The sequence below is a fragment of the Lepidothrix coronata genome, unplaced genomic scaffold, assembly GCF_001604755.1.
Source record: "Lepidothrix coronata isolate B3197 unplaced genomic scaffold, Lepidothrix_coronata-1.0 Scaffold271, whole genome shotgun sequence".
NCBI classification, from domain to species: domain Eukaryota; kingdom Metazoa; phylum Chordata; class Aves; order Passeriformes; family Pipridae; genus Lepidothrix; species Lepidothrix coronata.
The window spans coordinates 386917-414562 of record NW_016690451.1 but is presented as its reverse complement, the minus strand read 5'-3'; the positions used below and the strand labels follow the sequence as shown (position 1 = coordinate 414562).

The following is a 27646-nucleotide window of genomic DNA, read 5'->3' as shown; positions in this document are numbered from 1 at the left end:
AACAGATACCTTGTTTACGGATGGAGGTTGGAGTGGATGTACTAAGTGTTTGCTCTGTTGCTGTAAATGTGTGGCCTGTCATTGGATCTTCCTCTGCCTAAAGTTTCATTTTTGGCTGCTTTTTCAGTTGCCCTTGGCTATCCTTGTTATTCCTTATTACAAGCTTATTACTAATTCTTACTTCACAGCCTTACAGACACTTTCTTCTTAGACTGTCTCCTCCTTGATTTAATTAAGTTTTCCTCCTAAGTAGAAGTACCTGAAACCCCATATATGATGAGACTGTTAGGAACTTGAGTGTCTTGTAGACTGTATTGCAACCTGAAGTTAATTTTGGGAAACTAATTGGATTCAAGGAGACATGAAGTTAAGTGGCTGTCTTCAGGAAGTTTTACTAGACTGTTCCAGCCTTTTTCCCTTCTTGCCATGGTCCTAAGTAGAGATTCACATAAGTGAAAGGTTTCATCTGCAGGCTTTATAAGCTTGTGTTTACTGGGGCTCAGTGTTTTTTGTTTTAGCTCAGAGGGAATTCTCTATGTTCCAGCCTTTTGTGCAAATATAAGTAAAAGAATCAGTGTTTTATTTGTGGAAAATATTTAGTTTGCCCAGAACTCACCATGTTAACTTCATTCTTATCAGATTTTTCTCTATTCACACCAATTAACAAGTTCAGATTTTTGTTCTGTGGTATTTTTGAGAAGACATGTGATTGAGAACTTGATTTTAAAATCTGGAAGCCGCCAAGTTCTTGGTCTGACAACATTAATACTTTAAGGTGATTACCTGGTTGATATGAAATATCTGGGTTTTCTGGGAACTCATACTATTTCACTGTCTGGCTCTAAAATTATTTCCTGTACTCTTCAGTGTTTTAAAAGGTCATTGTTATGATAAATTTATTCCACAGTAATTCCTACTGTAGTTTTGGAGTGGATTTGCAGGTTACTAAATTTGAATGAGTTACAACATAGTACAGCAAAGCCCAGTGTATCTGACCAAGACCAATACAAATGGAGTTTTTGTTCTTGGTTACTGTGTGGCCATTCTGACAGACATATGTTTGGATGACTTTTTTTTGCCAGTAGAGCTCTTTACGTAGAGCTGTATAAATGAACTAAAAATAAGAAAACTATTTTTTAAGGTTTTTTTTTTCCTCTCTTGTCCTGGAATTGTATATTTTGAATACTTTAAAATGAAAATAAAACACTTTTGAAGTGCCCAGTTCTTAGAACTGGAGTTCTAATTGTCTTTGACTTGATAAGAGCTTGGAAAAATAAAATTATTCTTTACAAGAAAATAATTTGTCTTGTAATTACATCTCTAATGAATTTCTGCAAATTTTCATCTTTATTTTAATTTATCAGACAATGAAAAAACTTTGTCAGACTTCGGAACAGCATTTGTAGCAGCCTGGAAAAATACCCACAACTACAGAGTATGGAACAGCAACAAGCATCCGGCTCTTGCAGAGGTAAATTCCAGGTAAGGAAACTTTTTAGCATTTACTCTAATTCTTTTTATGAAGAAAATTATATCCAGAGTCAGGAGAAGTGAAACTTGTTCAAGTTGATTGTTGGCTGTCCCCAGCTATAGAAGTTTGTCATTCCTCAGGAATTGTCCTCAGATGGTTCTCCTTTTTATTAATTGCTCCCAGGTGTACAGGGAGTAGCTGTGTCCAGGGTTGTCTCTGATGGGTATGGAGGGGAGCTGGCTGTTTTCTGTTGCATATTCTCTACTTCAGATTGGTTTATGTGTATTTTCACTGAAAGATTAGGCCATGCCAGGCTTGGTAGCACTGTTGGCTGTGCATGGGTTTTGTTTTAGTGTGAGTTACTACTGTACTACAGGGAATTTTGTTTGCTTTTAGTTTGTCAGCTGCTGTAGTCTGAAAAAGGTTTTTCTTTAGACCTACAAAGCTCTTTTGATCTACTTAAGGGATGCTTTTTATTTGCTCTGTGTTGCTGAAGGGAGGTGCTTTTGACTTAGTGTTGAAAAGATTGTTAATATCTGGTCTGTAAATAGAAGGCACCTTATAGGTAGTTCATAAGAAATCTATGTTTGAGTTGTCACTGGAACCCAGCCTTCTGTGAAGTGATAGAGTAGTAAATCTGCAAAATATTTTTAAAACTTGTTTTGGTAAGGCACAGATAGGAGGACAGCTAATAACTACGTGATACAGATTCATCATGAAAAAAATAAATATTTAATGTTTTCTCGGGTTTTTCCTCTTCTTCTAGCCACCCATTCCAGGGACAATACTCTGTATCAGATGTTAAGTTAAGATTGTCACAGTAAGTATAAAGTACTTTGATTTGTATTTTTTAAAAGTGTGGTCAAATATTACTAAACTGCATAACTGTTGCTATGATGAACTAACCAAGATAATGATTCAAATTGGCCATGTCCATGAAACTGTACACAACATTCTCTTGCAAAACATCACCACATCTAAAGGTGAAACGCTTGCCTGAAATAAATAATAAAAAAAAAGCTAATGCAATATTTTATGTTGGACTTTACATATTAGAGCCTTGATTTTTTTTTTGTGTTGCAATTATAAGGCTTTTGTATATTTATTTTTAATTTGTAAGCTAAAGCTTAAGCTCTTAAAACTTCCATCAGTGATTTTCTGTACATTGACATTATTAGGAGACGCCAGCTTTTTTTTTTTAATTAACTGGTTTTTAATACAGCATTGTTCTAAAACTCTCAAAGTTCACTGTATGCATACTGAGATGTCGTTCAACTTCTTCAGTTTACAAGTTTAAAATGAGTTTTGCATAATTCCTTATTGCACCAGACTTAGCTGAACTTTACATTGGTCTCAGCTCCTGTAGTATTCAAGTCTAAAACTTAGTGGTGCTTGTTATTGCCATGGCTGTTCATCTCTAACTGAAGCCAGAATTCAGTCCTGGGTTTATGCACCAAGCAAAACGGATTGTTTTCTCACTTAGCTGTGTTGACCATAAAACATTTAGAGACTGGTTCCTTAAGATGCCTGTAAATCAGCAGTACATACACGCTGCTGACTCTGTGCCTGCCTCAGCTGTGGAAACATTAATTTCAATGCACTGTGGGTAGACCTAAACCACATGCTAACAGAGAACAGCTCGAGGAATAAAAAGGTTCAGACTTCAGCTCGCTGAATCTTTCTGTTGCTTTTGCTGACCAGTGACAGATTAAATTTCCGTGATGGCGATTGAGAATGCAAATGAGTCAAGATTAATCTCAAGGTAATTGCCTTCAAGAAGGTGCATGCTGATAGCAGCTCTTTTTATTAAAGGATAATCCTTGTAGAAAGACTTAATTTGAAAGATGTGTAGGTGTCTATAATGTTGCCCTATTTTTGTGTTTGAAAGGCAGGTTACTAACTCTTCTGGGTAGGGTGAGACCCGTGGTTCCTAGTGTGCTTCTAATAATACGTATTTTTACAACAGTGCTTTTGTTCTCCAGGTGGGACTTTGCTATCAGATACTCATCAAAATTACTTGCTTTTGCAAACTGAGCCTAAACTTGGTTTTGGTGTGTTCTGTTCTTTCTGCTTTTTCCATCCACACTGAAGATTCTGAAAGTGGGAAAAGAATGTGGCATGATGTGTTTTTAAGTTTCACATTAATGGGTTTGCAAAGCCTGAAATGTGGGCTTGAAAGTCACAATTTAAAACAATCAGATTATTTTCAAATGATCGTACTTGTGCAGTAGAACTGATTGCTTTTGTGCTTTTCTTTCCAAATGATGATGGTCTGTCATTTTTTTTGCATTTCTTTAACAAAGGCATGAGTGTAAACTGTCCTTGAACAAAAATTTTATCTTAGAGAAAGATACAAAGTAGACTCTCTTTAGAAAGAAAAGGCTGATCAGTAACACTATTTTGTTTAAAGGTTATATACTGGGGCTAAAACTTCTCAAAATTGCAAATCTGACTTTGTAATTTAGAACATAATGCATCTTGGTAAACATTTAGGAAAGGGTGATTAGACATTGGAATGGATGCCCAGGGAGGTGGTGGAGTCCCAGTCCCTGGAGGTGTTTAAGGAGGGACTAGATGTGGCACTTAGTGCCATGGTCTAGGTGACACAGTGGTGTTTGGTCATAGGTTGGACTCGATAATCTCAGAGGTCTTTTCCAGCCTAATTGCATCTGTGATTCTGTGAAAGGTTCAAAGTGTGCCTTATAGGAGTGAACCATTGGATGTTTTGATAGCATCTTTTCTTCCTCTGAGAAGCTTTCCTAACTGATCTATGTGGATAAGATGCACGCAGGAACTATGGGCTTGATCATATATATGAATTATATATATGTATGCTATGTGAATCTGTGTGTAATGATACATACTTTAATTATGTGTTTTCTTTACACCTGGGAGTAATAAGAAGTCAGTGAACTAACAGTCTTCAGTATCTCTCTTGATTAGCTCTGTGCAAAACAGTGAACGTGGAAAGAAGATTGGAAATGTGATGGTTTCCACCAGCCGAAATGTTGTACAAACAGGAAGAGCTGTAGGTAAGAAATGTATTTAAAATCAGCTTGCATCTAAGCCATATCTCTTTTGAAGCATCCTGTTTTCTCAGTTATATTTTAGTTTAATCCAAATATACTTTATGACATACACACAAACCTGAGCAACATTTTGAAGGGTAGAGCTGCTGATTGAGGCCCCATATATTGTGTAATAGTGGAAAGAGAAGCAGCTAGACAAGAAATTAGTGTACATTCCTTTTTTTGTTGTGGCCTGGAGATGAATATGGGAAGAGATGTTCAGGGAAGAGGTTTCATGTAATCTGGAAATCCTTAGACCACACCACCTTCTGCATTAAATTATTCTCAGTTTTTATTCTCAATTTTTATGTTACTTCGACTGGAACTATCTAGAGCTGGGTGAAATCAGAAATAGTCCATGTGTCAGTTTCTGCAGATTTTGCAGCTGTCTGTAATTTTCTGGGAAAGCATTTGTTGCATTTCAACAGGGGCTTTGACATCAGGGATTTGACATCACATTGTCATCTTGCAGTGCGAGATGATGAGAGTCCACCCATTAAAGGATTTGACAGTTGTTTGGCAATGGCTTTGCCAAAAATTGTTTAACTTCCTCTTTTTTCCCATTGGAGTCTGTCTTGTCTTTTTGCTGTTGTACACTCTGGCAAGGAATGCCTTTTGGCCCAAAGTCTAGCAAGCCTTCCTGGGCAAAGGACATCATAGGCCATTTCTGCTGAGCTACCGTGTTCAAGTTCTTTGAATGTTTTCTGACGCAGATTCTGGAATTGGATTTTAAATCCCAAATTGGACAACCGATTGTGCAATTTTAAATTTTGTTTTAATATTTCTTTGTAATAACCTCAGTAATGATAACACTTCACTATGGATCTTTGGTTTGTATTGCAGGTCAGTCTGTTGGAGGAGCCTTCACAAGCGCGAAATCAGCCATGTCATCCTGGTTTTCCACTTTCACGCAGTCACCCCAAAGCCTCGGGGACTAAGTGCTGGTTTTTCATAGTGCTGCTGACTATTTCAGGTGCAATGCTTTCTCTGAGCTGTAAAAAGACTGCTCCGAAATGTAGGATTGGAGATTAACTACCCAGGACCAAAATATGTTGTTTGCAAGCAGGTGTGGGATGTTATTATTCAGTTTCACTAGAAGTATAGAAGAATGGTGAGTGTCTCCGTACAACGGGGTGGCATTTGCAGTATGTTGGTTATATTTAAGATGACTACTTCTCTTTAAAACTGAGCCTTTATAAAGACATTAGCAAACAGGGCTTGTTGCAAGCCAAATGTGTTTGACTTTAGATTTGTACATTTTCTTGGATGTTGAAAATATTTATGTAAACTAGTTATATTTTTCAATCCAGATAGCCAATTGTTTGTGAATTCTTGTTAGAAATAAGCAGAATATAAATACTGATTCCTCTTTCAGGTTGGATTTGAGAGAATCTCTGCAACCCTTAAAGGGTTCCAAGCCAGGTGGAACTTTCTCGCTTTCACCTGCAAACTAAACTCAACAAGGTGCAGAGTAAGACTGTGGCTGACAAGGGGTTTTTTTCCTTTATCCTCTGTATCCATGTAGCATTGTTTGAATTAATCTGGCTCTGGCTCTCTTTGTGTCTCCAAATTTACGTGACAGTTGCAAAATCAGTATTTTTTTTTCATGTTATACAGTAGGCCTTCATAACTTTGCATATGTTTTTGCTGTGTTGTTTTTACCCTGGGACACGAATGGGATTCCAGTTGGAGAGATCTCTTCAGGGAAAGTATTACAAAACATTTCTCCCAAATTGGGAATGGATCTTAGAAAGTTTTGTGAGGTCTCGCTCTATTAGGATGTAATTACAACGTCAGTGTAGTTTGATACATTACGAATACAAAGTACTAAACCCACCCAGAACTAGAACAGTAGCAAACTCTGTGTGACTTTTTTTTTTTTTCCCATACTAAAGTGATGAAGATTCTTCCAAATGAAAATCAGCTATATCGATTTTCTGTGTCGACTCAGGGAACGATCCATTTGGATAACTACTTTTTTCGTAAGGAGAGTAACACTAGAATTGAGAGAGTAACTAAACTGTCTCAGTTCGTATCCTTGTGTGAAGAAATTTGTTTGAGAAGATGTGGCACAATTCTGTATTTCCTATGTGACGTGCATGCGGTGTCTTCTGTATGCAAGCGTATTGCACTTCCTACATGTCTTGATTCCAAGGGAGATTATTTCCTGTTTTCTTGCAATGTGTGTGCCTCTGTATGCCTTCTGACATCCCCACATGGTAGCTGTTAACATTTTCTACATTACATTATCAAGTGTTCCAACTTTTCTTTACCAAAAGGCTCTTAGTTTATTGCCTCACTGGTATCTTGTCAGCATTTTGCCATGTTCTTTTCTGGGGCCAAGATTTCTAGTCATGGTTATTTCTCCTATTCCTCAAATGAAATGCAGCAGCTGTACAAGAGATAAACAAGAAGGCTTGAATGTAATGTGTTTTAAGAAATTATGTTCTAATTTCTTATGTGCATTTGTAAAGGTAATAGAAAAGCTACATTTGCATCACGCTGTCACCATCCAGCAACATGGTTTTCAGTTTTATTGCTTCGAACAGTGATTTGAAAATGCAGGATCTGGTTTAAAGCCTGCATTAATTTTTTTTCCAGGACAAATTAGATAGAATGACTGTGGCAAACCTGAAAGTATACAGCTAGTTTGAGTAGTTTGATTTGAGAAGGGCAAAAAAGGCCCCAAAAGCTCTATTAATTTACTGCTTCTGACACAGGAAGTAAGATGTATCTATTGCTCCTAGTCTCTGTGTGTATTTGTATATCTTCTAACACTTCTGATGCTCTTTTCTGTTTTATTCCACAACTCTGTAATAGACATTTGTATCTTTTCAAAGACTAGGTATTACTTTATACGCAGTGAAGTAAGACTAAAGCTGTCTTTATCCGTGGTGAGTCTAGAGCTTTCTGATTCAGCATGCAGATAAGAAAATAACCAAAAATAATCCCTTGCTTTTGTGAAATGACAAACGTATTGTCTGCTGTCTGGGATTTAAATGGTCGGGGTTCATGCTGTCCTGAAGACTGCGGAAAGGTTCATAAAGTACTTAAGCACCTATAAAACTTAACTTCAGAAACTTAAGGCACACTAGGGTAGATTTAGGCTTAGGGCCTCAGGCTGGTGAGTTCTAGAAGCCAGGCAAGTGGTTGGTATTTACAAGGTGTAGAAACAGGACCTTTTAGGATCCCTTTTCAATATCCTTGTTTTTTTCACCTCCTCACGTGTGTTTTCTCTGTAGAATTCTCCTATGCTCCAAATTTATATGGAAGATGTATTAGCTCTCAGCATTCCCCTTACTCTGACAGACTCCCTTGCTGGCCTAGGACTACTAGAAAGCTGACTTTTGTTCATTTGTTTGTTTTGTGGTGGATTAGTCTGAGAAAAGGCAGAACGAGGTGGCATCTGGAGTGCTAAGCTGACGCATAGCTGCTTGCTGCTTTGTACAGCAACTCTGTCATGATACTTCACAGTATTTCTCTTATGGGCAAGGACAGATCTTTCTCTGCAGTCTTATTACCACTGTCCCAGCTGTCTCTGTTGTGGAGCCAAACATACAACCTGATTAAGAGTATTTTCCTTTCTTTAGAAGTGACAAAATAAAAAACTTGTATTAATTTTCAATCTTTTTAAGAACCGGCATCCTGCTAGCAAACCAATCTTGGATTTAAACTCATACAGCGATTAAGACTCATGGAGTGGGTGGAGATGAAATGATCTTCGTAATTAGTGGTCTTCATTAACATCTATGTTTGCTCTTTAATATTTGCTTAAGCTTACTTTTCTGTAGGAAGGCATGCAGCCACTGAGGTTCATCTAGTTCTCATGTAGTTCTCTTCTTAATTTAATGTTTGTAACATCTTTAGTTAAATCTAATGCAAATTCAAGCTATTTTCCTCTCCTCTGTTTTAAAATTTCCAGTGCAGGCATTATTAATTATTCAGAAAGATTTAGGCAGTTGACTTCCATTGCAAAGACCCTGACATGCATTTCTGCGCTGTAAGAAACAGTGAGTCCTAAGTGAATTGGTGATAGTGCCTTTAAATCAGTCAACTGTGAAGGTATTGTTACAGCTCTGTTGTGATTTGATGTTGCAAAGGTATTTCTGGCTGTCAACATGCAGCACACACTGACTTACAGGTAATGCAATAGCACACCTCTCAACTTTCTGTCATCAAAGGCATCAGCTTCAGCTTTTTGTATGTGCCAGCATTTGAGGAACTGCCTGTTGAGCATAGGTATGAGATGTAAGTCCCCAAAGCCCCCTAAGATCCGAGTATTGCTGACCTAATATTTCATTTGACTAAAGAGTTCAGCATCTTTTATCAATCATTTTCATGTCATAACCTTGATTCCTGTGCACATCTGACACCAGTTTCCTCAAATGTCACAATGTAATTAGACTTTTTAGGTCAGTGTTCTAGTACACTGCACTTGTTTGACCTTGTACATCTGTTTTAAGCACCTTTGTAATTAAATATAATATTTTGCCTAAACAAGCTTCTGATTTCCATACAAATTATTACTAAGCAGAGAAACTTATGTGGCAGTATTTAATTGTAAAAGTGAAGGCGTGAATGCTGTTTTTAAACATAGAAACTATTGCTTGATAATTGAACGTACAAGTAATGTATTTGATTTTTCTTGTGCTGCTTGAAAAATAAAATACATCCAGCCTGTTTAAAGTTTGGTCTGCTCAAAAAGCTGTATTATTTTAATAATTTAACCCCACCAGGAGACACTTGCAGGCATCTGGTTTTGATATTGGTAGCTGCTTGTAATTCACTGGCAGTCTTTTTGAAATTCGTCTTCCATTTAAACTGATGGTGGATGCTGCTTTTTGCAAATTTAGGACAAGAGGATCCTCTAGTGTGACTTCTTATTCCCTATGGGGTGCTGCTCACTATGAATTGATTAAAGTGTTCAGGAGGTCACAGACCTCTCTTACATCAGTAAGAGCTTCAGGTACAACTAAAATTTTGGTGTAGATTTAGCTCCAAAGTAGCATGTAGTTCCTGTGGAATGTGACATCTGATCAAAACCAGGATGCCATGAAAATGAATTGCTGCACATCCAGTTCTCGGCCATAGTGAGCTGTTTTAAGACTTTGAAACTTCTGCCATAATGCTGTTGTTGTACCTACCTGAGAATGATTTGGTAAATGGGTGTTTCCAGTAGGAGGAAACTTAACTGCCTTGAGTAACATTCAGATGTGAATGAGATGGAGCTTATGTCTAGCGAACGGCTGCAGTTCTCTAAAATTTTTTAATGTATTTCCGACCACGCTCAAGTAGTTGTGCAAACACACTGAAAGATAAATTTGCATCATGTTTTTTATGCACTGTAATTTTACTTTCTTGCAGGTATTTAGTTTTCATTAAAAAGGGCAACATGGAGGGTATTCATTAAAGGGAGAAACACTACATTATTGTATTATGATTAAAGATGTATGACAAATTGCTTCATGGTGTTTTGAGTCTTTAATATTATAGTAGAGAAGGGACTGACTTAAAGAAGCAGGCACAGAGCTTTACTTCTGTGTTGTTTCTGGTCTTGACCCCATTCTTTATCAAACATTAGAAGTAGTGTTTGGAGGTGGATCACTTCTGTCAGTTAAATAGTTAAATTGTGACCCTTACTCAGATTACCTTATTCCCTGTAAATTGACATCATATATGCACAGCATCTGTACACAGGTGGCTTAATTATGATGGAACTTGGAAGTCTAGCTGTCTGGAGTCCTACTGTATAGGTTCAGAATTGCTTAATCATACATTGCTCCTCTTGTAATAATATTCCAAAATCAACTGGTAAAGTAAGATTTTTTTTTTTTTGTTACTTCCCTGCCTGAATTTATTGACTTAATATTGATGAAAGCACAATTATTGTTTATCTCAATAGTAGCAGAGAACATCTACAAAATCTTTTGTCTTAATGTAGATCACCAAGAAAGCACCACTGCTTTCTAGATCAAGTGAGCATAATCAAGTAGAATGTATAGACTGAAGGAAGAACAGTTATCTAAAGTGAAGGCAGATGTACAGCTGTCTTCTTGTCTTAAAAACAATGTGGGAAATAACATCACTTGCATATTGTATGAAACAGGTGGAAAATACTGGAGAAGAAACTCAATTGGTTTCTCATCTTTCAATTCAGATACTTCAGAAACACACACTGAAACACAGTGGAGAATTTAAAAGCTCAGGCACACCAGAAAGTGGCAAAAACAATGCTGAGCATAACATATTGCCTCATGTGACCTGTGGTTAGTGACCTTTGCTGCTCTGAATAATTTGTGTGTGTATGAATTTTGACAAGTGTAATACTGTGCCAGGGAGCTGGATGAAACATATGCCCACTCTTAAATTTTGGAGATTGTTTCTTAATGATTTTTTTCTCTTCAGTAAAAGCACATGCTCAGAGTTAAAATTAAAAGAAGCTGTGCTTCTTGCACTTTCTAAATCTTAGCATCAGGATTTAGCTTGATGTTTAACACATGATCTGAATAGTCTTTAAGTTCCACATTACATCATTACCTTTTATTAGTAATGCCTTTTACTGTCCTCTTTGGTCATATTAATGCAGTAGAGTGCACGTGTGTATTCGGTACAGTTTGCTGTTTTAAGAGATGAAGTCAGGTAATGCTTCAGGTGACCAGTCATACTTCAGCACTTCAGTAATGGCTTATGTACAGGGCTTAAATCCTTTCTTTGCTGAAATGGAGGCACCTGGTTTCACAAGTTAGACCAAGACACAGAAGAGCTGGTTTTTAGAGCAGAAGGGGAGAAAAGCACACAGAGATGCTGCTATTTCTCTTTCACCTTTATACCTGTCCCTTTTTCTTTGTTAGTCCTTTCTTCCATGTCAAAGGTTCTGTGACTCAATACTGACCCAAGTATTGCTCTCACCTGCTGGTTCAGGCCGTTTGCCAGCCCCTTCCATACTGGAGCTTGGCAGGTGTGTGAAGAGGTACAGATGTCGTACAGGCTGCCTCCTGGCATCAGGAATGATCCTTGCATTTTATAGTCTGATACTCCTCTGAGTTATAAGAACTCTGCCTTGCTGAATTGTCCTCCTGAGAAATGTTGTAGGAGGGAGATACTTTAAATACTTCTGAAAGTGGGACTAAACAGAACTTCGTGTGGCTAACGTTGAGCAGAAAGTGGAAAGAAACTGGTTTTAAGGGTGAGCCTACTTCAGAGTCTGCCTAAAAGCTCCTTCCGTGTAGGAATCCAGATCCAAAAAACAATTTGAAAGTAGCTGGAAATGGGAAACAGAGAAGGAAAAACACTAGCTTGACTAATAAGTTAGGTGGTCTGCAGGTTTGTCCACAGGTGCCCCTTGGTTGTCCTGCCATGTGGGAGGTGCTTGTGCATCTTAACAGAGGCATTCAGAAGTGAAATGAGAAATATTGTGAAAAGCAGTAGTGCTTTGAACCAGGGAGTGCTTTAAATCTTAAATATAATGTTAAGAACGTTATCAAATTATTTCACCCTTGCAAATTAACTATCTATCTGATCCTGTTCTCTGTAAAGCTTGACACAACTCACTGCCCTAGATCTTACTGGTCCCCTTACAACAAAAATTAAACTTGCAATTAGGTATGTACTTAAACAACTGTAAAAAGGAGTGGATGAATTAAAAATTAGCAGAGGCCAGATCACGTTTTTATTACTTTGGGTAAGGGGAACTGAAACCATGTAAGACTGACTTAAATTTAGTTCTACCAGAAAAGAGGCAAACTTGCAAATATATCAGAGCTTGAGGACATACAGAGTTGATTCACTGAACCTTGGGTGTAAATATATGTCGGAGCCAAGTACAGGTTGAATAGGCTGGGATTAGGCTGAAGCTTTGTAGTAAGATGCTAGCTAGAACTCTGTGAAGGCTGTAATCACATTTGCTCTCTTTATGAAATGAGAACTGCAGGTTTTTTGGCTCTTGTCTTTGTTCTGCAGAAGTCTAATTCTACTAGTGACCACTTCCAGGCACATGACAATGCTTTGCCTGCACAGTTTCCTTCTTGAATTATGCAGGGAAAGAATTTAGACTTGAGAATAGCATTTTCCAGCTGTTTTTCTTTGGGCTTGAATACTGACTGCAGCAAGTAATTGTGTAAGTGAACTAACAGTATGTCTTTAACAGTCACTAGAGAACCGGTCAACACTTGACTAGTCTTGTCTTTAAAATACCGTATAATTAATAGTAAATAAATTTTAAATAAGGTACTGCATAATCTTGGACCATATAGAATACAAAAGATACAGATAATATCTAGAAAAAAAATAACAAAAATAACAAAAACTGTAGACTAGAAGGAAGTCATATAGACTGGCTGTATTTCAAAAGATGTTCCTTAATGGGTAAAATCAAGTTCTTCCAGCTTCTGTTAGCCAGTTGTGACTTAGAGCCACTGGAATTTAGTATTTCCTATTTGGTATTTATTTCCTATTCAAATTTGCCTTTTTTTTTTTTTCCCTTTGGTAAGAAACTACACATAAGATTTTAAACTCAAGTTGAAAGTTCTTAGTAACAGAACCAGCCCACTCTGCTCCTTCACTAGCTATATAGATCATCTACACTTAAACAACAAAGGCTTATCCTAAAGCCTAATGCGGCCTGATAACAATTAAGTGAAGGGAGAATGAGCCACAGAACTGAGCACTCCATCCAGGCTGGAGTTACTTGGATACCGCTCATGTTTTTGCCTGAGGTATGTGATTCTCCCAATTGCATTACAAAAGAGTATCACTGTTTTTGTTTTAATGTATGCTCCCTTGCACAGGCTTGCAACATGAAAGCAATATAAACAGACCTATCGGCAGGAACCCCTGAGTCACCTCACCCCTCTTATCTAAAAAATGTAGGCGTTAAAAAAGTTTATGTAATGGTAAATGCAAACATGTTATGTCACCTTCTTAAAAAAAAAAAATAAAAAATTGGTAGCTTGCCATTGTTATTCTGGGTCCTATAAATCCCCACATGGCACAAAATGCCAAAGCACCGGGAAGGGTTTTTATATAAGGCAGGTTTCTTACCTAAAGTCCCCTTTCTAGTCAAAACCGTTAATAACTGTACAAGACAAAACTTTGTAAAGCCACTTGAGGCCTAGTCCCAACAATATATAGGTGTTGTCTTTGTTGAAAGCTGCAACTGTATTTAATGGAATAAGAAATGGAATTTGGGAAAAGCCAGTGGCAGTCCGGACAAAGGAGTAAATAAATTTGATTAATCAAGACTAAAAATAGGCCTGCCATCTTCTGAATTTATGGAAAAGGTTCCTCATTTACCTCCTGACTGCCTGCTGTTCTTTACTTTTAGTAGGGCAGAATTTGTCCCGTGATTGGAGGAGTGCTGATTTATAAATATGATAGCAGGGGACTAAAGTTCTGTGTAATCCTCAGTTTGACTTGAATACCTAATTTCCAGCTTTCGCTGACTAGTAAGCACAGGCAACTTAATGGACTCATCTCCAGGCTTAATGACTTCAAGTTGCCTTCAATAAGCAACTTGCTACAAGTGCACATGTGGTGAGGTGGTGTCACAGCTCTATCTATTTCAACCAAAAAGCACACTCAAAGTCAGTTGGATTCAATCTTTTTTAATAAATTAATGTCATTCAAAATACAGTGCCAGAACATTATGCAGCTGAACATGCTAGTAAGGTTTGTCATGAAGCACCTGTGTTCATGTTAGATTGGCGGCGCCCCGCTACTGCTAGTGGTTCCTGGGATTAATGCCAGAGCAGCACTAGTCATCTGCTCTCCTGCACACACAGCACAGGATATTCCTGAATTTTGCTCCCCCCCACCCCCGAAGTAAAAAACCTGACAGCTAAGGGATATCTATACACAATCACACTACAGTAATGCTTGTTATTAAATTAACAGAAAATAAAGACCTGGTTAATCCACACTAAAACTTTGTTTTACAATGGAAAAATACATCAGCAGCAGGAAGTAATATACATGAGCCAATGTTACTGTAATACAGAGTGTGGAGGCATTTACTGATTAAAGCCCCACACAGACCCGCACTATGAGGGCTGGCAATTCCTATTGCAAGCCCAGCAACTTAAGTCCACACCTGGTAATCTACCAGCTGCTTGGAAGACCTGTATTCTAAATAGACAGGTATAAGTTAGTGAAAATAGAACACATGCACCTCATCATACAGCTTGACTGAACCTGCAGTCATTTTGCCCTGCATGTTACCATACAATGGAAGATCTACCCTTCCTACCACAGGTAGATCCATGGGATTTGTTTCTTTTTCTTTTAATGGCATTACTATACCAACATGGATATTAGTATTAAGTAGAGTGCAGCACAGTCCTTTTATTAGGCCACACTGACAGTTATATAACTAGCACTTAAGTAGAATATCCAGAAGTAGTTCAAATATAACTGGAAGATATTTTCAAAAGAGTTGAGACATCATCCTAGAAACATTAACTACTTTTTTTCTGAAGCTAATTTTCCTGAACTGAGACTTCATACAACTAGAATTCATTCTTTAGACAAGTCAGATGCTTAAGCTTATGATATACATATATGTTTCTCAATTATCAGATAATAGTATTTCAGATTATGGAAGCATATCTGCTCATTTCATTTATTCGTACTGAATGGCGGCAAGTGTTATTAGGTAGGGCATAAAAATACAATTCATGAAAGTCAGGTCTGACATTCCCATTCTCAGACAATGTTCTTTCACAGCCATTTCTTTTCTCTTTTATGACTGAGCATAGAATCAGTTGTGCAGTCTAATTTGGAGCTATACAGGTGGTAAAGTAACCATCTCCCCATCCAGCTCAAATTCATCAGCTCCATCTGGCGAGAAGAGATATGTTGGAGGTTTCCATGGGGACTCTTCAAGGCAAGATGGATACAGCTTTCCTACAGTGCACCGGAAGTCCTTCCCCAAGTCCCACAGCACCCGTTCCGATATATGCTGCCTCAGAAACCAGCGATCGAGTTCCAGGTCGTACTGATAGGTGGCATACTTGGCTCTCTCGTTCATGTGGGTTTCTCGTATAAAGACACACAGGGAATTAGAGATGACAACGGCCCTAACGCAGGGGTCAGAATAGCGCTTGGCAGGGATATTGGCTGCCATCCTCCACTCGTTCTTATTCACGTCGTAGATTTCCACGGTTACGGAAGACCCATCCACAGTACTGCTTGGGAGCCTTATACCGGAATTGCTGGCAATGTGCAGTCCTCCAATATAGAATATTTTATCACCAAAAGCAGCAGCCGAAGCAAAACACCTACTTGTTTGTCGCATGGCCATTTCCACCCACGCGTCCGACCTGGGGAAATAGCAGTACATCAAGTTGTGTGCCATGACGTAAATGCAATTGTGAACTGTCACTGCTGTGCTCCACTGCCACGCACAAGGCAACGGGCTCACCATGGTCCACTCATCCTTCTCAGTATCGTATCTCTCCACAGTTCTCCTGTTGAGCTCCCCACCGACGCTGTCTCCTCCAATTGCATAGATGTATCCTTCACAGCAGACCAGGGATGGCTTTATACGAACAAACAGCATCGGTGTCTTTGGAAACCAAGTGTTTTGCTGCGCATCAAACCAGTAAAAGCAATTCACAGTTCTGAAGGCAGCCTGCAGTTTGCTGCTTTTACTGTGATTGGTTTTTGTGTTTTTCAGAGGAACTTGCCCACCTGCTATATAAATGTCATTATCAGGAGTTACGAGTGTCCCAACCTTATGCAAGTCAGCAGGAGGGTTGCAGAGTTTGTAAACTTTCTCTGCCTGTGGGCTGTAACAGACAGAGGAGTAAAGACTACCAGGGTTTTCAGCAGCAGCTTCAATGAATATCATCATCTCCTCTTTTGTCATGCCAAGTCTGGGCTTGAAAAACTTGGGCATTGATTTGTACAGTCCTTGCACCACCACTGATTTATCATTAGGTGGTAAGCCTTGAAACCAGGCTCTCTGTGTTACTTCTGAAAGTGCATCGATTCGGATTTGGCTAAGAACAGAGGACAAATACTGCGATCGTGATTCCGTGTTGTACTCCAGCCATAACATAGCAGCTTCACGAACTGTCTCCTCCTTTTCCACATTTAAATTGTCACTGCTTAAAATATCTATCAGTAGATCGTGTGACAGTTGCATGAAAGCCTCCTGGTGGTACACAGCTGTGAACTTGTGCTCCACCATTCTTTTAGCACTCTGTTTTAACTCTTCACAGCTGAAGAGATCAGCAAAACTTAACAGACGCACACAATTTTCTGCATTAATTTTTTTGATTAAGTATTCTCTACACCGCTGTAACACATCATCTACCTGTAAGGCAAAGAAAAAACACAAGGAGTATTACTGCATACAATGTATGCCTTCATGTACCAGCAGCACATGAAAGTACCTGCATCTGGTGTTGAACAACAGAATTTAGGCCTGGAATACTCGATATACACAAAAATACAGCGGTGACTCGCTCAACTGCTTCATACAGATGAAGTACACCACGTGACTATGTCTGCCCGAGAAACTAATTTTCTAAAAGTGCACTGGTTTACTTCCACCTTCCACAGGGACTGTAATGCAAGGAAGGATGGACACATAAAGTGTATTTGACGAGCAACTGCTCTCTATACTGAGCAAACTGAACACAAGTATTTTGAAATGACTGAACAGGAAAGATCATTTAACAAGACAAAGAGTGAAACAGTTTGGAGATTAGAAGCTGATATTTCATACTCAAAACATTCCTACCTGTAAGAAGCAGGCAGTTTCATAGAGCTGCTCGACTGTGCTGTCGCTTATTGCCAAGTTACCCGTGTATGCGTAAGTTATGATAATCTGTAAAGTGGCTGCATCCACATTCCTCAGGTGTACGTGTGTTTGTTTACTTTCACTCAGCCCGCTCATGAACATGGCTCTGAGGAGAAACATACATATTAGGACAAGGATCAACAGTGAGTAATCTTAATTTACAGTCACCTGTAAGTCTTTGGTGATGACACTCCAAAAGATGAACAGTCTTTTTGCTTGCCTGTTTACAGGAGTTTAGTATTTACCTCAGGCTAATATCTAATATTAAAGATAAAGCATTTGTACAGAACATCCTAAAAGTACCATCAATGCCTTCTGTAGAAATATTTTATATTCAAGAGAACTCTTCTATGTTAATCATCAGAGAACTAATGATTTTGGAGTTTTAATAATGCAATTTAAACCTTTTTCTATGATAGGTGATAAGAGGGAAGAAACATTCTCCAGAAAATACTGTTGTAATGTACTACAGCTAGATTTTAGATTCTAAAACAAAGGAAGCAGATTTATGTAATGGACTGAGCTAAGTCATATCAAAAAGGATGCTCCTCTGGGAGGAGGAGAAATGGAGCAAGGACTAGCACTCTTATGAATTATTTCTTATATACCATTCATCATAACATGCAGTAAACTTCAAGTTTGCAGACAAAAATCAATAACAGAAAAACCTATTAGATCTGGTCTGGGGAAAAAAAAAAAAAAAACAAAACCATAAGTATTTCCATTACACCTCCCTGAAAAAGAGTAGAAAGGCAATATTAAAAAATGGTTATTGCTTCCATAATGTTTTATGCACCTATTGCCCACTCTGGTATTGTAATTGCAACACAGTTAAGAACTATCTGGAATCTCGTACTATAAATCACATACCTGTCAATTTTCTTAAAACAGGGGACACTGGTTTTAAAGAGCTTTATATTAATTCAAGTTTGGTATTTATGGCTGTATTGAAAATTCAGTTCAAGGCTCTTTATTTGGGTGTCTTTTAGGCAAACAGGTATGAGAGAAGTTAGAAAGAATCTACTCTTTAGTCTTGCCTCTAGCTGTAGAGGTGAATGGAACCTGGAGATACACTCCCTATGCATAGCCATTCCAGGAAGCATCCAATACAAAGACAGTATCCCATCCCCATTTCTCACAGAAAGGAAGAGGGAGCTGTTGGAGACTGGCTCTAGCTGATGCTTATGCACTGCTGAGCAGGCTGTGCTGGAGCAGGGCTGCACATCGTTCAGGCACAAAGATGAAGGTAGGCTGGCTGCACAATCACACACAATGGCTGGATTACACCAAGAGATGCTTTGCCTTTCTTCCCCCTCCTTCAGGGCTATCAATTTTTCATAATAAAGCTAAATTTAGGAAGCTGAGCATCTTTTTGTAAACCAAAGTAGAGAAGAAAAACAGAACATGACAAAACCACAAGTTTGATACTTCTTTTAACCGGTGCCAAAACCTCATTCCATAAATAATAAACAAACACATATGAATAAGACATTTGACTGTACATTCTGATGCAGCACACTGTGTGGACTCATGACAGCTTTCCAACCTTATGATTAACCACCCACATTAAATCTGGCTCCATTTCCAGTGGCTGTTATTTTACAAACTGTTGGAACTATGTCATTTGCACAAGGCCAATGGTAATAATCATTATCTAGTGATCACACAATACTTGTTGCTAAAAATTGGACCAGACTCATCTGAGATGAAAAAATAAACACAAAAACCAGCAGCAACAAAAATTAATAAATTAATCCTTGAACAGTTTTCTACAAGAAAGGAGACAAAATAGAGAAAACATTTTAGATGTGATCTGTACAGTGAGCCCATCTCAAGAAAAGCAAATTTGCAAAGCCTTCTGTGATTAAACAGGAAAGTTATAATCCCTCCACAATGCATCAGGAAGGTAAAACATGCGTGGATGTCACCAAGACTAGTTTCAAGCTTCAGAATTCCTTCCAGACAGGCAGATTAATTATACTGTGTTGCCAACAAAAAATGATTAATCACTGCAGAAAATTCATGGTGCCTCATCATCAAGGTCTTACTATGAATGTATCTGCAAAAAGGGGTAGCACTCAGTGTATCTTATTTAAAAGGCTTTTCAAAAGACAAGAAACAGGACACCTGGGAAGCAAGAGCTCCTGAATTAAAAATTTCAACAGTATCTAGGGAGGGGCATGAAACAAAACGAAACAAAAGAACCAAAAGACTCTCAAACAAGGGAAGAGTTTCTGGCATCTTTGCTGAGCACAGAAAAGCAGATGATTCAGAAAAGGAAGCCATGAACTTGCACAGCAACCCCTACTTTTAGCAGCTGCTTCTGCTAAGAAACTACAGTTAAACACGATAATGGAATTCCCATAGGCAAGTCTCAATAATCCCTTGTTATCCTACCTGGGGAAATAAAAACAGATTAAATACTATAAAGATTCAGCATGAAGAAAAAGAAATGTACTAATTATTCAGACACAATTAACTCCCTAAAGAAAATGAGCCATCACAAGTGTGATTTTTTTCCCCCCACACTTCTTGTAGAAAGTACAATATCTAGAGTTAAGTCACAAGACGCTAGAAATTTTATTTTACTATTTTGGTGTTGGAAAGTAAGGATATTTAGGCTTTTTACTTACTTCACTGATCTTTAATTTCTGCAACACATTGCTAATTAATATTACACTCAAAAACAGCTATCACAAATTTTATAGAATTAACAGAGCCTAGTTTGAATACTTACCTGAAATACGAGCTGCACGTTGCAAGAACCATCTTATGGCAGGGAAATTCAGTGCCCTCAACAATCAACACTATGTCAGTTAGCAACTGCTGTTCATAAAAGAATTTTAACTGCTCCAGCAAGGATACAGCATACTCTGTATTTATCTGCCTCTCGTCCTGGGTAGACATGACTGTATTCCATTAATATTTCCAGGACCAGAGAGAAAAGTCAAGATCTTTTCACCAGAGAAGGGTCAGTTGAATATTCTGAAGTAACCAGGAAAGAAACGGCAGGAGGTCTGTAGCCTTCGGAAGTGATACTGATAAAAAAGGGCAGTTTAATCTTGAACTGCTGAATCAACGTTTGAGACTTTGAACTACTGTTAGGTCATCATGCTTTAACTTGATGTCATAGTCTGTTCAGAGACTTTCAAGAGTGTCTGCAGAGCTCCTCTTGAGATCTATGATGCAGCAACTGAGTGAGCAAAAGTGAAGTCTGAGGTAGATTTCGTGGTAACATCTCGTGATCAGTGGCTGCACTTGAGTGACTGAAAGCAGGAAAATAAAATTAATTTACCATTAGCACTTTAACAAAAACCTTTCTTAGTTACCCCCTTAACACCAATTGTTTAACAAACATTTCTAAATTAGTACTTAATTACTTGCACTGAAATCCTTGTAGGAAAAAAATTAAACAACAAAAGTATCTAAGAAATGAAAAGCAGAAGAGTTTGTACATTAATTCTCATATGACCTAGACTCACAAATTAAAATAATTTATTTTGTCAACACAGCTTCTAAGGCTGGAGAGTTAAAACAAGGTTCTGTAAGACTTTATTCCTCTTCAAAGAATTACCCAGATTTCCCACCGAGTACACCTGTGAATTTCATTCAACCACTGATAAGGCAGCCACTTTTTTTCCCCATTCCCTTGATAAACAGCTACTTTTCCCACTTCTTTGTTTTTTTCTACTTAAAGCTTATCAATACCAGGCCACTAAAAATATAAATGCAGTTTCTTCAACTGCAACTTTAGTTTTCCAACTAAACTCTCATCATCACCATCAAACTGTTTATTTCACTTTTGGCATTTTACTAGAGAACAAGCAAAATCAAATAGGAATTAAAAAAACCCTAAAAACTTACATCCCCAATGCTTATTTGATTCATCTTCTCTTGTAGAAGGGCTTCACCTATTAATATTTCACATCCCATTTTTTAACTTCTGAATTATTTCCATACAGCCAGGTAGGCCTGACTGTTGCAGACAATGGAAACGACAAATAAGAAAATAGTAGAAGCAAAGGGATGCTGGAACAGCAGGAGTCAAAACACCTACAGTGGCTACCAAAGCCTATTTACTTGTTTGGACATTTCTCCTCCTCTTAAAAATGGGGTCAGGTTTTATTTTATCTTCCATGTGGTCACAAAAACATAATTAACAATGAGATAGTTGTGACAGTGAAATTACCATCATAACAGGCACCAGAGTACCACAGCTATCAAATACTTTCAGATTTATTTAATCTTGCACTGTTCTTCTGCATTCCAAACCTGAGGAATAACCAGGCACATGTTTGTCTTGTGTCTAAGACATCACTATCATTATAGTTCATGATGAACAGAGAATGCAGAAACAACTTGCTTGAAATTACATACTTTAAATTCCACACAAAAATACATGATTTAGTACAAGATGAAGGCTGTAGAAGTATCTGCCAGCCATATCAAAGATCTAGTATTTCAACACTGCCTGTAATACAATTCAAAACCAGCTGTCTTTCAAGATTCACTCACTTGAAACAGATATGCTTAATTAATGCCACTTTAATTAGTACTAATTTAGTGTCACCCATCTTTTTCTTCATCATTGAAGAAATATACACGAACAGGAATCGCAAACTCTTAGTTTGCTCTGGTTGTTTAACTGGAAAACAGTCCAAATAGTCAAACCTAACGTTCACTGTTTGTTCAGGTGGATGCAGTTAATTATGAAAAACAGAAAAGATGTTAATATTTGGGGAAAGAAAAAGCAGAGACTACTGTCTGCTATAACAGATACTAGCACAAGTCTTGACTTCAGTCCTTCAAGTTTCAGGTAAGCTCTGAAGTCACTGAACCACAAGTATATTGAGGATATACAAAGATACTGCTCATTTAAAGCAATGACCTTCTGCTTCGAGTCACAGCTTCTTTTCACCAAATTCATACACATCCTGTCTCTGCAGCACTATCCTGGTTATCTGATAACATCTTACCACGCAACCTAATCCACTGACAGATTTTGCACTGAACTTTAAATGGCTACAGAGAAACACCGACTTCCTAAGTGTGCTAGGCCCACCGAAATAAATAGCTCATGGCTCTACTGGTATCCCAGGTCTCTCTGCAGCATTGTTTTTCCTGGCTCAGGAGTAAAGTTTCAAGAACAATACAAGCCGGTGGATTAAGATCTGTTTGGGCAGACCATCAGTAATACTAAGCTTTAGCAAAAGAAGTCACTGATATCATAACTTCCTATACTGGTGTAATTGTAAAGAATACAAATATTTCTTCAGGAACAGGAAATAAGAACGAACCTAATATGCACCGATGCAATCATTAGGTGCTAGAACCAGCCAAGGATGCCATGGAGAAATGGATATACACCTGCTAGTAAGATTAAAGACATTTCTGGCAGCGTGCGGCTGACAGTCAATAACTGAAAAAGCAGACCTGTTCAGCAGAAGACGAGTTGAAACTGTGAAATTAATTACTATAAATAATCAGTACATTTGAGTACGACCCTCAGTAGCAGAAAAGATTGAGGAGATGACAGGAGTCTTGTTGCAGAACGTTTTTGTGATGTGAATCACCTTTGAACCATACATTTACAAAGCTGGAGTCCTTGGTTTAAGGAAACCATCTGTCATGTGCTCCAGGGAGGTGTGCATGGTAGGAACATGCTAGGTACATGGCTCCTGTTTTCCACATCCACCCTGTGTTTTGCTGCTAACAATAACCACTTGCCAAAGAACAAAGTTCTTTGGCATTTGTCATAAAGTCTGGAGTTGCATCCCATTTCCTTGTAATGGAACCATATTCCTCAGGAAAACAATAAATACGTCAAGGATCTCTGAATTTCTGTTCCAAAATTGCTCTCATTTATATTGTCATTTGCTCAAGAGAAGTGACTCTGTTCAAAACAATAGGATAAGTAGTGTAGGAACATCATATAGTGCCTGGAAAGTCATCCAAGATTGCCTACCTTTCTCACACCTCTGTGAAGAGTTCAAAACGATTTTAAAGGAGATATTCTCATCACTTCAGAGGCTGAAAAACTGAGGCACTGCAATAAAAAGCAGCTTGTCCAAAGCTGCCAGTGTAGTAACTTCCAACAGAGAAACACAAGAGGCTCAGCTCTTTCCCAACCCAACATCTCTCTCACCACGCTGTACCTGGCTTGGATCTCAGATAAAGCACTTGGATATCAGCTAAACAAAAAAACTATGGACTGGAGAAGACGTGTACAGATGCACTACAGTCAGCTGTAGTTTTAATGGCCACACAGCAGTGAACATTCCTGACTTATGGATGAAAAGATCTACAGCTGAAGTTAGTTTAATATCCTGAACTGAAATTCTCATGGAATAAAAGTAATCCTTGGGTACAAGTTTCTATGAATGAGACTCTCCCCTTCAACAATGTCACTGGAGTGACCATTTTGTTCTGGGCAACTTCTTGGAAGCCGGCTCTCTAAAACTGGATGGGCAGGTAGCTGCTGGAAGGCCACAGCGGTGCTGGATTGCAAATGAAATCAAGTTATCACTGGGTGATACAAAGTAACTTCCTGTCAAGCTGGAGAGCAACATTAAGTAACACGTTGATAAGAGGGTTTCTTTTTAAGTAATTATTCCTTTTCGCTTAAGTAATTTTAATGAGGTGGCTTGTTAACACTTGTTCATGTACTTCAAATCTGAATGAGACCATTCAAAAAATTAGTCATCAAATGTTAATGAGTTATGGGATAGGCTATTAATTGTCTTCCTTGAATCTGTTTATTTTCTGAGGTCAGGCAAAGATTGATAAACAGAGATATATACTGCACTACATACATGGCAATGTTAACACTACACTTCAGTGTATAACATGGAATAAGTATATTGACTATTTCCAATTTAATTGGTAGGGAAGGATATAAGATATATAGATACACTAATCTTCTACTGGACTCATTTAAACAAATATTTATTGTTTTGCAAATTATAAGAAGGGCAAAAGATGTATAAACATGCAATTTCTCTTTTGTTTTGTATTTTTAGATATTTTGATACTGGGAAAAGAAGTAAGTCCTTCTGAAAATCCCATTAAGTAGTCTGCCAGATTAGATGCCTAACTTCCCATAAAATGCTGGGAAACACTTAGAAGATCTATGAAAGTGTCACAGGTCCCCATCTGCATCTTCAGCATCTAAATACCTCTTGAATTCTAACTTCACTAACTACAATTCACACTTCAATAAACCCATATGTTTGGAAGAAAAATTAGAAACACAACAATCAAAACTTATCTCCCTGGACTTCAATTTATGGAATCTAGTTTTAACTAATTTTAAAAAAAATTTTAAATACTATCTTGTGCACTTTTAATCAAATTCCTATTTCCATCCAAGGGCAGCTTCATAAAAATCACAGGTAAAAACACGTCTAAAGAACTGAGTCATTCACTATTTTTAACATAATAAAACGTCAGAATTCAGACCTGAACAAGCATTCGTGTGTGGAGATAGCAATCCTCCCAGCTAGCAACGCAAGTACCAAGCTCAGGCACCTTAATACTTGGCTCCTATTTGGGATACTCCGAGTTACAAAATTAGTATATCAGCTAATAGCAAGGGGAAATGCGAGTATTAAAACTGATTAGAATCAATTCTGTAAATTGATACGAAAGAAAGAAAGAAAAGAAAGAAAGAAAGAAAGTTGGAAGCTTTAGATTCTTGAGTAATGTATCAAATTTGCATCCTTGGCAGGGAGAAAGAAATAGGTAATTGATGAAGCAGTTCCAGACTTGGAAGTTTTCCTCTTTTCTAAAGCCATCAAAGGTGTCTTTGATAGCACTGCAGTCCAGAAAACTGAGGACATCAAGGAGTTTCTAATAAAGCAACAATGTAAAATTTCACAAAAGACAAGGACAGATTCATTCCTACAATGTTATGTTGAAAATGACTATTCACCTGGAAACTACTACTGTTTTCCATACATATTATGTTTGAGAGGTTACAACTTTGAGGTAGGTGAGTTTTCTGAAACTATGCAGAAGCTAGAGACTACAAGTGTCAGACTCCATGCTAACAACATGTTTGGTCACAATGCACTCCTCATTACCAGCTTCTTTCCTGTTTTTCTGCACCTAAAGGAAGTTATACATTAAAGGAAATACCTGCTCAGAAAGAAAATTAGCACCAGATAAACCAACAGCTTAAATTGGCAACTGGACTTCTACAGTGAGCACAGGTAGTTTCCACCCCCAAGGGTGTTTCTGTTTTGTGGAAAGACTTGATGTGTTTTGGGAAATTAACCTTTGGAGAAAAGTGGGCCGTAGATGTCTGCAGTAAGATTCAGCCATGTATCATGGATGTACAGAACGGTGGGTTTTTTTTCTCTCTGAACTCCAGTACATTAATGAAGCTAGTCTGTTTTATTTAACAACTTAAATTCGTTTTCAAGTATGCATTAGTCCCTTAAATATTCACTACATGATGTTCAACTACAAATTCAAGCATTTCTACATTAAGAAATTAGATTAATAATTAATGTAGCTTAATTAATTGTAAGTTAGTTCCTGAAAGGTTAAGTCTTATAATGGATATCATATTCATGCGTATAAAATTTATTCCCAAAGTGCAACAGCCACTAAAGAAAGAGAAATTTTAGGATTTGCACCAATTCTGGTCTGTTTCATAATCACATGACCAAAACAAAAAAGCCTGCTTTCGGAAAAAAAACAAGCACAAACAGCCATCTGTCTAAAATGTAGTCAAAAAATTACTAAATCATCAGCAGCATCTTTTCCTCCTCTTTGGTCTGTTCCTGCAAGATGCTACTTACACATCTTTGAGTATAATGGGCCCTTCTACTCCACACGCAAAAATAATTAGGAAAGAGGTGCGACATCTATACTCAAATCATGAGACTACACAATTTACGCGTCTGGGTATATTAAATACTAAAAATTACCCACTTCTCCAGGTACATTTCTGAGAAACTGAACTAAGTTGAGTGTGTATTTTAATAACCTCTTAAATACATAATCCAAACAAAATTCATGTAGATACAGCCCTAGGTGAGCTCACAACAGCACACAGCCTTTCAGGCCCACTATGATCACAAAGTAGATGTAGATGATGTAGAAAGCCAAGATGTGGCTTTGCAATAAAACCTCTAAAAACGAACTCACTAAGTACAGCACAAATCCATTTCTAAATCGTAATTATAGTTCTTTCAAAAGCAGCAGGTATCTATCCTAGCAGAAATAATGGTAAATACCGGAAAAATCCTAAGCATGCAGATGACTAATTTCTAAGCTATACTATGCATATATGTAGTCTATAAAAGCTTACTAAGAATTATTCGACACTTCGAATCCCCGTATAAACACCGAAGCCCTCCCTCGGCCACCGCAGGTACCAATAGCGTATACGCGGACACAACTAGATCCATCAGTAGGGAAACGCGAAGGCAGCTACAGGAAACGCCAGTGCCACTATACTGCTGCTCTCCTCGAAGGCTTCATCGTGTCTGTTCCTCCAAGCACTTCCAGCACAAACACCGAGGCTGCAGACATCCCCACCTGCTCAGCCCAAGGGGAGCCCTGGAAGCCCCGCTGCCCACCTCCCATTACAGCCCCGCGGTCACAGCCCCCTCCCGCCAGCGGGACGCGCCGACATGGGACTACAGGCGAGGAAACACATTTCTTCCCTCTCCCCGATGCCCAGGTGCGCCGTCCCGTCCCTCCGCCGCCGTAATTCCTTTCCTGCCTCCCCCAGAAAGAAGGGGACACCTTCCCGCCCCGCCGGCCTCTCCCGGGAGCCGGCCCTACCCGAAGGCGGCCCCCGCCGTCCCCTCCGGCGGTGCCCGGCGGGCCCGGGGCCGCCGCCGCCGGGCGGGAGCGGCCGCAGGTCCCGGAGGGAGGGAGAGGGCGGGCAGGAGCCGCGCCCGCCCGGGCGGAGAGAGCGGCAGCCGCAGACCCCCCCCCCGCGGACCTCCACGGCTCTGGGGTCCCCTCGGGGCGGCCACTCCCCCCGCGGGGACGGCGAAGGGCCCGGCGGCTGCGGCGCGGCGGGACGCGAGCGCGGGAGCGCCGCCGCTGCCGCCATCTCTCACCTCCCCGCCCCGGACAAACCTCCAACCGCCGCTTCCTCTTCTGCCTCAGCGTCCCGGCCGCGGGGAAGCGGGGCGGAGGAGGAGGATGCGGCGGCGGATCCGGTGTCTCTACCGGGCTGCGGAGGCGGCGGCAGCCCACGGGCGCGCAGGCGCTGCCGCTCCCCCGCCTCCCCCTTCTTCTCCTTCTCCTCCTCCTCCTCCTCCTCTTCCCCCCGCCTCCGCGGGG

The 27646-nt window shown here is 39.0% G+C and overlaps 3 protein-coding genes across 4 annotated transcripts in view; 2 read left to right on the top strand and 1 right to left on the bottom strand.

Annotated features, from left to right (window-relative positions):
* AVL9 (AVL9 cell migration associated) overlaps positions 1-10001 on the top strand; it is a 42259-nt gene extending 32258 nt beyond the window's left edge. The window contains exons 13-16 of the mRNA XM_017836153.1: positions 1365-1482; positions 2238-2291; positions 4415-4503; positions 5383-10001. Of these exons, the coding sequence (XP_017691642.1) occupies positions 1365-1482; positions 2238-2291; positions 4415-4503; positions 5383-5477 (356 nt within the window). The 3' untranslated portion in view covers positions 5478-10001. The remainder of the gene's footprint in view (positions 1-1364; positions 1483-2237; positions 2292-4414; positions 4504-5382) is intronic.
* Positions 10002-14121: 4120 nt separating this feature from the next.
* Positions 14122-27634, bottom strand: KBTBD2 (kelch repeat and BTB domain containing 2). Of its 2 annotated transcripts, none has more exons than XM_017836151.1 (4): positions 27421-27634; positions 20079-20607; positions 17282-17447; positions 14122-16852 (listed from the first exon to the last, which is right to left on the bottom strand). In XM_017836151.1, the coding sequence occupies exons 2-4, from the start codon at positions 20246-20248 to the stop codon at positions 15317-15319; spliced, it is 1872 nt and encodes a 623-aa protein (XP_017691640.1). In that variant the 5' UTR covers positions 20249-20607; positions 27421-27634; the 3' UTR covers positions 14122-15316. The 2 variants fall into 2 exon arrangements, with proteins under 2 accessions (XP_017691640.1, XP_017691639.1); XM_017836150.1 differs by having other exon boundaries at positions 27440-27634.
* LOC108507840 overlaps positions 26963-27646 on the top strand; it is an 11912-nt gene continuing 11228 nt past the window's right edge. Inside the window, exon 1 of the mRNA XM_017836148.1 lies at positions 26963-27032. The gene's annotated coding sequence lies outside the window, so the exon portion shown is untranslated. The remainder of the gene's footprint in view (positions 27033-27646) is intronic.